At 51.3% G+C, this 11,919-nt stretch overlaps 1 protein-coding gene across 3 annotated transcripts in view; it reads left to right on the forward strand.

Moving 5' to 3' along the window:
• Positions 1-11,919, forward strand: part of ELMO1 (engulfment and cell motility 1) — a 514,794-nt gene that overhangs the window by 194,392 nt on the left and 308,483 nt on the right. For 2 of the 3 annotated variants that reach the window (XM_006143011.3, XM_027769766.1), the window contains one exon: positions 7,762-7,866. The exons of the other annotated variant lie outside the window; for it this stretch is intronic. In XM_006143011.3, the coding sequence (XP_006143073.1) occupies positions 7,762-7,866 (105 nt within the window). The remainder of the gene's footprint in view (positions 1-7,761; positions 7,867-11,919) is intronic. 3 annotated transcript variants of the gene reach the window in all.

Consider the following 11,919-nt stretch of genomic DNA (forward strand, 5'->3'; position numbering starts at 1 on the left):
GACGCTTCTGCTTCCTCTTGGCCGCCGTTCTGTGCACGTCCTGTGTGGTGGGCGTTGGCTCAGTGCAGCCCTCGGAGCTGCATGCTGTGTCCATGCACGACCTGTCCCGGGTCGAGTCCAGGGAACCTCCTCTGCCCTTCCCAGTCTGTGCCTGTTAAAGAAACCCGACATATCAGAGCCCTCTGGCTGCCACAGGGCGACAGCTCCTCTTAACATTTACTGCTAAGTTCTTCCTATGGATCATCATGGAGTCTTCCAGGATTCCAAATGTCCAGGGGCAGAGATGAGGTTCCCTAGTGGGAGCAGGTGGCTGGATGTGGTCTCATAGCCCAATTGAACCGATCTCTATGCAGAAGATTAGTTGTGGAGTTGCCAAACCAGAAGAGCCTGCCAAGGAGTAGCAGGTGGGCCAATAAACTCGGAGGGCCCAGCATAGGAGTTGGGGAGCCAGGCACTGAGAAGGGAGTGCCGACGGAAGAGGGTGCGCTGCGAGTGGAGGGGGCTCGAGTCCACAGGCCAGACCTGAGCATCTCCTCAAGTGCTGCCTTCATGAGGGTCCTTTGTGTTTTACCTAAAAGGATCCATTTTTAATGAGGAGGAGCTGGGCTCTCATGAATTGTTCGTCAGCCAGGTTTCCCTTATCCTGTAGGTACGTGCTTGAATTTCTAAAAGCCTTTCGCAGGACCTTACGTTTCTCTGATTAAATCTCTTCTTGCTAATGGAGCCCATGTTCCCAGTCTCTGAAGACCTTCTGAACCTCAGTAGGGAACAAGCTGCAGAATTAAAGGGGTGACTATGCTCACTGGCTGTGATCATGCCCAAATCGCACGTTCTGGTCCTCACTGCAGATGAGAACACGGACATCTACCTCGTTACTAGAGCTGGCCTCATCGGGCACTTGGGACCAAGAACGCAGGCCGTGTGTTTGCAGTGCCTGGCGCCATGCCCGCCAGGACCAGGGCAGCACCTCGCCACAGCCCGACTCTGGCTCCTCGGCATCCTCACTCTCTCTCGGCTTTAGGGTAGAATCCATGGGCTGTCTTTTTTCTTCTAGACGACTCATTTTTATTGCATTTAGTGCGAAAGGACCAAGGCCAGAATCCAGAGAGCCCTAGAGGTTCCTTCTAGGGGCTGTTGTGACGCGGGTCTGTGCCGAGTGACAGATGCTTTCAAGAGCCTGTCACACAGGTGTGAGGAAGCCAGGTGGGACAGTGGCGGGCCCGCCAATCAGGAGATGCATGTCCAAAAAAACATGGCCTGCTGAACACAGTCATCTCAGTGAAGGGCACACCTCACAGGGAGCCCAGGCCAGCCCATCGCTGGGCACGATGGCACCTCAACACCCTCCTGCGTTTGCTTTCTGTGGCCTGAGATGGTGGTTCTCACTTCCCATCAGCAGCACCTGGGAACTTGTATGGATGAAATTCTCAGACTCCCAGCCCTGCTGGATCAGAAACTCCAGAGTTGAAACCCAACAATCTGGATTTAGCAGACCCACTGGGACAGTCTGATGCTCCTTCAAGGTGGAGAACCACTGACTGGAAAGTGGCTCTTCCATCTCGGCCGGGCATTGGACTCACTCTAGGAGATTTAAAGTCCAGTCGCGGGATTTTAACGGATTTGGAACTGCAGGTCGAGGGAGCTTATTGAACACCCACATCCCATTTCTTCTGGGGGAGGTGAGGAGGCGGAGCATGCATAGTTTGCCAGTGTTCCCCTGTGACCTCCTTCTCCTTGGAGAGCGGGACCTTAAAGTACCAGTCTCAAAATACCCTTGAGTAGGGCTTTGCACTGGCTAGATGAGTGTTCACTCAATGTGATATGCTTTAAAGGTTACTTATGCTGCTGTATTTGCTCCACATATGTAGGAACTCGTAGCACAAATGCTAACTCCTGGGTCCTGCAAGGCTCCCCAGATGCCACCTGGCAGGCATTATGCAATCTCTTTATTATCCATGCTAATGAAGGACTAGCATGGCAATGGTCATGGAAAAACGCAGATCATTTCTAAGTCATTCGGGCTAAGGCCAGCGTGGCTCCCCCACCGGAGAGCGTTCGAGAGTAGGAGATAGCGACAGGCTCCAGTCCCCCACTTCCCCGTGGAGGTGCTAACACATCTTACTGTAGTCAGGAACCTGAGAGCAATAGGAGAAGTGAGAGGCTTCTAAATTACAGTCCCCTTTTTTGCATAAAGGGGTTTGTTCATTGATAGAGGCCATGAAAAAATCACATGAACATTTGCACCTTGGAACACGGGGTTAAAACATGGTGTGATGGAAGCTGGGTGAGAGTGAAGGTGTCAGCTCGAGTTCTAGATCTTTTGATATTGTGGTGTTTTTGTTTGTTTGTTTTTATGTTTGTTTTTTGGGGTTTTTTTTTTTTGAGAGGTTTTTGCTATAGGACAGGTGCACTCACCAGAAAGAGAGACAGAGAGACAGAAAGTGAGAAATCACCCCCTAGAGGGGATGGCCACGCCACAATCCCTTCTCCTCCATTCTCCTCTCAGGATCTTGGGCATGCACACACACACGCCTGGTATGAATTTAAGCCTCCAGGTCCAGGACGTGAACCACGGTCAACTAAATGAGAGTCCAGCGACATAGCCATTACACTAACTGCTGGTCCCATATTGTGTTATTTGTGATGAGCCATTCTGTCCCCAGCCAGCATCGCTGTATCGCCTGAGCATTTGTTAGAGATGCGAGTCTTCAGACCCACCCCAGGCTGCTCCTCGGGGCCTCTGCGGGTCCTCAGACGTACCCCAGGCTGCTCCTCGGGGCCTCTGCGGGTCCTCAGATCATCCCAGGCCTGCTCCTTGGGGCCTCTGCAGGTCCTCAGACCCACTGCAGGCTGCTCCTTGGGCCTCTGGGTGGCACTCCCAGCGCTCTAAGAAGCCCTCCACGAGATTTGAATGCCTGCTCATAGGTTAGCATGGCAGTTCTCCACCAGAGGCTGTTTTCTTGTTTATAGAATCAGGTGGCCAGCCTAGATTATATTTAAGCTGCAGCTGTCCAATGACTCGGGCATGTGGGCCCAGAACAGGTGTAGAGATTTTTCTAATCTCCAGAGCTTCTGCTCTTCCCTTCAGTGTTGACCGAGAGAATGCGGCTGAAAAACTGGCTGGTGAGTAACAGGAGAAACGGGTCTTAAGGACATGGATACCCTACCCGTACACAGGGCGCCCACTGTGAGTCAGCGAGCTAACAGCGTCCTCAGCTGGCTGGCATCACGTCCCCAAGTAGGGAACTCTGGTGCCTTGGAGCAGGACACAGCCGTCCCCCTTTCTCCAGGGGCCGCGAGCTGTCCACTGAGATTCCCAGAGCAGCACTTTCTCAGGAGCTAGCAAATGGCGTTTCAGAAGGTGGTGCAAAGGCCTGGCAGTAAAACAAGGCGGAATTTCAAGCCATTTATCGAAGCTCTTGCAGCTCTCATTTCAAGACAGGTGGAAAAAAGAACATAGAACAAGAAACTAAAGTAAATCTGTATCCAGAGCATCTCATAAATAAGGCAGGAGTGGGGAGCTGTTGGCCTTGCTGGGTACTCAGAGTATTTTTGTCACAGTGTGGGAAGCTTTTAAACGTTTCCGCCGGTAATTCTTTCCTTTTTCCCATTATCAAAATCTGTGGTTGTAACATGATTCCACTGACAATTAAAACCAGAACAGGAAAGTAATCATTTCAAGAAGAGAGAGGGTGGGAAAATAATTCCTGGAAGAACATAGTTCACTCCCAGCAACAACAAAAAGATTTATTTTCCCCTCTAAAATGTAATGATGTGTCATAATTTAGGGCAAGTCTTGAAAAATTAAAGGCAGTTTTCTAATTGGCCTTCGTTTAATAAGAGCCTGTTTGCTGAAGACGATTTGGACACGGTTTATTGAACCTGAGAAAGGCTTTGGTCTGTTACAAAGTCTGGAAGGGGTGGAGAATTACAGCTCTGCCTGAGCGAGTCGTATCAGTTCAGGAGAGCTGCCACACTTGGGGACCCACGTCGGACATCTTGGCCACATCCCCGCCTCCAAGCCTGTTCTCTGAGTTCATATTCACATACTGGCCCCGAAACTTTGAGGGAGCTACCCAAATGCTCAGCGCCTCCGTTTCATTCCTGTCGAGGAAAATAGCGATGGTCTCTACCTGGTGGGGGGATTAAGAGGTCTAGATGTTGGGCCAGCCAGCAGCATGTGGTTAAGGCGGCTAGATCCCACATGGCCGACTGGGTTTGAGTCCCAGACCTGTGGTTTGTAAAACACACTGGGCCCTCACGTGCACAAAATCCCAAGAGGAGAATGGAGAAGGAACTGACATGGCCACTCCCCCTGGGAAGTGATTTCTCACTCTCCGTCTCTCTGGTGAGCTCACGCACCCTATAGCAAACTTAAGAGCAAAGGAAAAAACAAGCTCCAGGTGCAAGATCCTTCGCGCAGTGCCCGGCGCCTGGCATATAGACACGATTTTGCGGAGACTGCTAATTAACTGTGTGGTTCTCTAACCTGACGTCAATGATCTTGTGTCTTAAGTGTAAGCATCTTTTGAAGACAACAGGGCCCTCTTTGATGTGCGTGAGGAGGGTTGCGTGGGCAGGAAGAGGCTCCGAGGGGTCCCGGGTGCAGACTTCAAACAAGACCAAGACTCCAGAGCCCTGGGGGTCTTCTCCTCAGCTCACCCGTACCTAGCTTCGGGGGTTGCTGGAATTAGATCCAGAGAAACTCACATTTTTCACCTAATTTATCTTTTGTGGATTTATTTTTGGAATATCCCCATGGACCAGGGCTATAAGTAGATTTGAAGCGAGTGCCCTATTTTCCTGCTGTTCGGCTCACCCTCCTCTGTTGCTGGCCCACACCGCATGGTTACTAATGTCGCCACACCCCTCCTTTCTCTCGGACTTTTCTCTTTCTCCATCAAGTTCCAGCAAGCAGCACCAAAACACACAGCCGGGCGGAGGGAGCACAGGCGTTTGCTCTCGAAATAAGGACTTGCCCGAGGGTTTCGCTGTCTTACTTTCTCAGTGAAACTTTCTCTTCCTGTGAAGAGGACGGGATAGGAAAACAAGATGAGAAGACCCTCCAGGGCATCAGGGAATTAACTCATTGCACCCACTCCGGAGGGGATAGACGCGCTGTTCTGAGCTAAGCATTTTGGTGAGGAACAGTGGGAACCAAAGACACATCGACGCGTTCTCTGTGAAGGAGACGGTGCCTGCCCTGTGAGAGCTAAGCTGTGAGGTCCGTGGGGACCCCTGAGCCCATGAGGACCCGTTTGCTCCTAAGTGATGTGAGGGTAACCCAGTACCCAGGGCACGCACGTGCTGTAGGACTCAGTGTGTGTGTGAGAGAGAGAGGTGGGGTGAGAAGTCCCCCTGGTGGGGGAAGGCCATGCCTGTCCCTTTTCCTCCATTCTTGTCTCCGGATTTTAGGCACACATGTACACATGTCTGGCATGTTTTCCAAGCTGTCAGGTTTGGGACTTGAGCTGCATAGTCAGCCATTGGAGTCCAAGTGCCTTAACACCATGCCACTGGCTGGCCTGTGAGTAACTTCTTAGATTTAATCTCTGGTCGTTTATTTCCCGCATTTTGACCTTTATCTCTTCCCCACTATTGAATGTGAACCAGATGATCCGATTCCAAAGAATATCAGGTTACGACCCAACCCCTCTGCCCTGGCCATGCTGAATGTGTTTTTTGTTTTTATTACAATTGTATTTATTATATGAGCTATATCTTCCTTTCAAAAAAAGTTTCCTCATTTCCTCCATGAGAGACAGACAGATAGGTGGACCCCCATCAGGGTTTCCCTGGCTGCCCTCCATCCTAAGCAGGCCCACGTGCACCCCGCGGGTCCTGGGATGGGAACCCAGGCCCTCTTCCCGCGGGTCCAGTTTCTCCACGGCCTGGCCTTGAGGTGTGGGTTCTTATCATTAGTCCTAGTACTTTGGTATTTTTTTAAATTTTCCAACATTTTTTAAGTAAATCAAGATAAAAATGCTAAAACAAAACACCTCGGTTGTCATCCTGAGACAGCCTACTCGGCAGGTCTGCCCCGAGTGTCCCATGACATCACTCTGTGGCCAGTAGACAGCGCCCCACACCCCCGGTCTCCAGCGTTGTTTATCCACTCAGACACACTTCCCAGTCAGCACGGGAAGAACCGTTTGGAGCACCCCGGATGATGTGGAGAAGTATGGGTTATTTTAACCTTGAAAGTGAACACCGAGGCCTTCCTATACTGGAAATAGAATAAAAGGGGGAGCTGTTGAGACTCCCTGGCAAAACAGACATTTGGGCTGTTTACTAAAAAGTGTTCAGGGTCAAGGTTGTCTCCATGACACAGTGCAGTGAGCTGCTTGAGAAGCCAGGTGCCACATGGTGACCAGGGTTCAAATCCTAGGCCCAGTTGGCCTGAGGCATGCTGGGTAGATGTCAGTGTCCGACATGATGAAGTGGCGGGGCCTCTCCCATCTTTCTCTCACTCTCACACGTGTATACACATGCTCTGTTGTGAATAAGGAAAAGAATATTCCGGGTCAGAATGAAAATGGGTCATTTCATGCCGTGTCAGGGTCATGAGATGGAACTGGTTTCTTTTTTGTCTGTTGAGCATGAAAAAGGAAACTTTAATTCATTCGCCACTTCAATTTGAATTTTCAGAACAGGTCTTGAGGGTTGTTTCTGCTGTGAGTGTTGGTGAGGGCACGCCCTGAGGAACAGTTGTGTTTGCTGGGTGACCTCGAGCAGAGGGATACCCCGTTCGACTGACCCGTCACTAGGGTTTCCTCTCGGGGATTCGTGATGACCGTCTGCGAGCACAGGCACAGGTCGGACTCTGTCCAGGCCTGTGGACTCTGGAACCCAGACAGTTCTCAGGGGCTCACTAGAGCGGCCACACGTGGGGAGGAGAGGAAGAGGCATTCAGGGAACGGCCTCCTCCCAGTCCGCTTCCGAGTCTGTGGCAGAAGTGTGGCTCCATCCCAGGCCTTCTCCCCGAGCCCTGCTGGTTTCACTTCAGCCCAGCCGTAACTTCTGTGTCATTTCTCATGCTGCCACGTGTCCCAGAGCAATCCTAGATTTTGGTATCGGCTGGGATTCCCGCACCCCGCCCGCACCCCGTGGAGCTGGCGCGCCTGAACCCGAGCTACGCTAGAGAGGATTATCTGCCCCAACCCGAGGGCCCAGCAGCGGCGACACAACATCAGCCCATGCTCTGCGGTGCGGGAGCTGCGTGGAAGGGCAGCGCGTGGTCCCCACGTCAGGCCCTGGGTGACCAAGAAAAGCTGGGGAAGGACCACAGCAGGAGACCCTGTTGAGGACTCGTCTCTCATTCTCTCTCTCTCTGAATAAATTAACCTTAAAAAGGAAGGAAAGGGACTAGCCCGGTGGCCTGTTAAGGGACCTGGATCCCACTTGGCCAACTACAGTTTGAATCCCGGCCCGGGTAACTTGAAAAGCACCAGGTGCATGTGTACGCGTGCCCCCGATCCCTACAGGGTGGAGAAGTGGAGGAGAGGTTCAGGGTTACTGCCCCAGTGGGGTGCGTTCTCCCTCTTCCCCCCTCCCCCGTCTCTGTGTCTCTCTAGAGAGTGCACATCTTCCTCTAGTACAATAAAAAGAAAGAAGGAGAGAGAAAGCAAGCAAGCAAGGCCGCTGTGTTCCGCTCACTTGGCTCACCTTGTGGCCGCTCGGTTCTGAGGAGGAAAGCCGGGTCTGGGGGCTGATGGCACCTGCTGAAGAAGTAACTCGGCACGTGTTCTGTTCTGGCCACAGAATCATGTCAACCCTGCCATGGACTTCACCCAGACGCCCCCTGGAATGCTGGCCCTGGACAACATGCTCTACTTCGCTAAGCACCACCAGGACGCGTACATCCGGGTAAGCACGCGGGCCCTTCTGTGTTCTCTGTGTCTCCTGCGTCCCGTGTCGCGCGTACACGCGCAGAGGGCTCACTTTTAGGTGACGAACCCCAGGGTTTTGGCTTTCATCACTCAACACACACAAAAATTAAAATGAAAGGAAATCAATTGGGAGACCCCAAATTTTAAATTCTTTTGCACATTACGAAACATTAAAAAAATGCAGTAGATACTGAGAAAACCTAGTTTAATATTGAATTATGACAACAAGTTTTTAATGACAAGGAATCAAAATGAAATATCTCTCAAAAACCTGTCAGATCCCAAATTTAGGAGAGACTCCTTTAGGCTTCTCAGGACTGGAAAGGGGCCGGGAGCTCCCCAGAACAGTTTCTCTGGTTCAAGGCCGCTGACACCGGGAGCTGAACCACGGGATGGACAGGTGGGGAGGGGACAGCAGCTGCCTGCAGGTCAGCGCAGCCTCGCCGAACTCCGCCACTGAGCTGGGTTAGTGGGTGGGGCCGAGTGTGCATGGGGGGAGCCTGGGTGACGGGGCCTCATGGACCTGTTCTTCGGGGCTGCTCAGTAGAAGCACTGATTTTGTGCCACGGTCTCCCTCCAGTCCTCACAGAGAAGGAGGGTGAGCTAGATCGAAGACAGTGACCCCGTGGTCATGAGTGAGTGGGACGAGGCAGAGGAGAGCGGCTGCAGCAGTGGCTCGGTAGCTTTCGCGGTGAACACATTCCGGCAGGGCAAGTGACACTGAGCTTAAAGTGACATAGACGAGTCTGTTACTTGGACACGCTCCGCTGGATTCTTGGTGGCGCTGGGGAGACCTGGGTTTGAGACCTGGCGCTGTCATTACTCAGACAGGGACAGAAATGTGGGCGATTAATTTTGCCTGGGCTGCCATCTCTTCTGTAAACAAGGAAGGCTGACAGCTCGCAGCTGGGGCAGTATTCCTCCGGACGGCGTTAGGAAACGAAGGGGCACATGTTTCTTTCACTGTCGCCGTGCCTCGTGGTGTGCACTGGCCCAGACCTGTAAGGGATGGACACTTTTCTGTGAGAAGTTGTGCCACACGGCAGTGGCCGCTTGTAGAAAACCATGCCAGGTCTCAGAACGTTCTGCAGGTGGTCATTTTTCATTTACGTTTCTCTGTCTAAATTAGGAAGCTTCAACTTATTCTGAAATAGTATTTGTAATGTGATTATATAACAGTGTTAGGGTCATTTTTCTGAAAGGTCTGGGATCTGGGGCTCAGTCAGAAATGCAGTCCTCTGTAAGAAAATTGTTCTCTCAAGACCATTTGATTGCATTATGTGTATTTGCTTGTTGCACAGACGTCTCCTGGGGAGTCCTCTGCTTCCATAGTACGGGAATGATATTTTGAGATGGCATGCAGGGTGTGGCCTTGGCAGTTAAGTGCAATAAGAAGCCGAATAGAAATGGACTCTTCCACTAGCTGATTCATGCTTGCAGGTGAACGTTTCTAAAATGAGTTTATTGATGCGAGTGTATTGTTCATAGCTAAGAAGCATGCCTTCTGAAAAGCAATTTAATGATTTAAGCCATCTTTCAAGTGAAATTAATACCATGGAACCTGACAGAACTTTATACCTTACGGGAACTTGCAGGACAAACCTATCTGGAGAAAAAGTGTGCCCCCGCTTGTCCCCCCTATGTGAACTGCTCTTTATTGATAGATAGTAAGGAACTGTCACCATGGTCTTCTCAAAAGTGTCCCTTCCCTGATGTTTTCTGTGCCCACCTCAATTTCAGATGTCGACTGCTGGACAGGAAGTTGAGGTTATTTATGTGACTGGGAAGGGTTCGTGGATCATGTGTGAGGGGTCTTCTAAAAGTTCACAGAAAATGCATATTATTCGTGACATGTTTTCCTGTGCAAAATTGTATCGTGACTTTTCTGACAAGTCAGTGTGAAAAAACTATGTGGCCGACCAGTGACCCAGTGATGAAGGGGGCTAGATCTCACGTGGGTGATTGTGCCGTCCAAGATCTGGCCCCAGCTGCTTGAAAAACATGCTGGGTGTGTGTGCGCACGTGTGCATGCGTGCGCACACATGCCCACAGTCCCTATAAGATGGAGACCGTGGAGTAGGAATTGCAGCGTGACCACACCCCATTGGGGGAGGTGCCATTTCCCCTCTGTCTCTCTCTCTATTGCTAACACACATGCGCTCTGGAAAAATAAAGGGAAAAAAAAGGAAAAACTACATAAATTTCAAGCTTTTTTCTTTTTCTTTCTTTTTTCATTTTTTTTTTTTTTTGTACTAAATAAACCTGTACTTGAACTCTCTTTTTCTGTGAACTGTGTCAAGTGCCCTCATATAGAGTCTGAGGATTTCTACAAAGTTCGCGCTGACAGTCGAGACAGACGTGTCTGTGATGTTGCAGCCGTGTGCTGGACGGTGTAGAGTGACATCACGGCCAAAGCAGGGCTCAGGCTATCGCTGCTTACCGCAGGGCTGCAGGCCGCAGGGCCAGTGCAGGAGCGGGTCCCCGGTCCGCGAGACAGGAACACGCCAGGCTTGTGTGCCCGCGTGCCCGCGACCTTGACAGGCTGGGCTGGAGGAAGGGGCCCTGGCACCACGGGGCCTGTCGCGGTCCTCTCTTCTCCCTCTCCCTGCCCATCTCGCTTACATATGCGTACATGCTTTCTATCACGAATGAAACGTTCACAAGTAAAAATATTTGACCCTTGAGTTCAAAGGTTTCTTCTGAAATAAAAAGAGGTATTCATTCTTTTTTTAAGTTTCCATTTGGATGAAAATGTGCCTATTTTGACAAGGCAAATCATTTTTATAAAAAATTTATAAGGAATTAGTCATTCTTTATAGCTTTCATTTGACAAATGTTTATTTTGTACCTGAATGCAGCTTCACCATTCATTTTGTCACTCAGACTTATGGGTGAGGTTTTTACAAGAATCACAGCACACGCGTGTGTACACACTTCCATTGTGTAGGAAGTCCCTCTTGCCCGTGAGACTCCCCCACTCCTCCAGGTATTGTGTCCCCCGGCCACTCTGCACCCATGTTACCCTGGGCTCTAACTTCCTGCTGCTCCTTTCAACACCCGGCCCCAGGGCTCCTCCCCATCAGTGTGCAGGAGCTGCCCTGCCATGGCAGAATGTTCTCCAGCTCCTTCACCTGTGCGGGCGGCAGTGACCAGCCCTCCCTCCTTGCCCTGCAGCCGGTGCCATCTCTGTTGGTTCTCTCCTCAACCACTGCCTAGCCCTTCTGGTTTTCTCTTCCTTGGCCTGCCTGTCCACTGCCCAGGGTCCCTGGCATGCTGTCCCCAGGCTGCCATGTTTCCTGGGTAGTTGTCACATGCCCAATGGGGAGCTAGGTGACAGGGACTCTCCCAGGGACATCTGGATCCTGAGTCCCAACATTGAGGAGCAGACTGTCTAGAGATGGAAAAGAGGGGCGGAGGGGTGGGGGGGGTGACAGGACAAACACCGGGCAGTCTCCAAGTCCCTTGGAATGCATTGTGACTGGGGAGGGGAGTACTGGGAGCACGGAGGAGAACCCTCAGTAAAGAGAAGGGTCACGTAAAGAAGGCTTCATGGAGGAAGTGGCATCTAAGCTAAGAGCTGTTGGAGAGAACTAGTCAGCCAGGTGAGGACAGAGCCTGGGGAGGGGGCTCCACGTGCAGGAGCTTCGTGAACAGAGCTTCGGGGTGCACGCTTTGTTCAAGGAGCCGGGCTACAGAGCCGGCTAAGACAGGGAGTGGGAGCCATGGCCATGGCGGGAGAGGTGAGAGAGGGCCAGCTTACTGGGGTGTTCAGTCACGGGGAGGTGTTCATTTGGACCTAAAGGCAGAGAAGATTTGTGAAGTGTTGTAAGTGCAGATGACGAGAATGAGTTTTAGAAAAATTACTCTCCTGCTAGAAAATCAATGTGAGAACTCAAGGTTACTGGCAAAAGTCACATGTGGGAATAGAAGTGGCGGTCACCTGAAGCTGGCAGTGGCAGGGCCGGTGGAGAGAGGCAGTGTGAAAGGTTACTTCGGAGCGACAAGAACTGGACTCTGCGAAGAAGAGCGG

Source organism: Tupaia chinensis, unplaced genomic scaffold, assembly GCF_000334495.1.
Source record: "Tupaia chinensis unplaced genomic scaffold, TupChi_1.0 Scaffold000088_1, whole genome shotgun sequence".
In the NCBI taxonomy this organism is placed as follows: domain Eukaryota; kingdom Metazoa; phylum Chordata; class Mammalia; order Scandentia; family Tupaiidae; genus Tupaia; species Tupaia belangeri.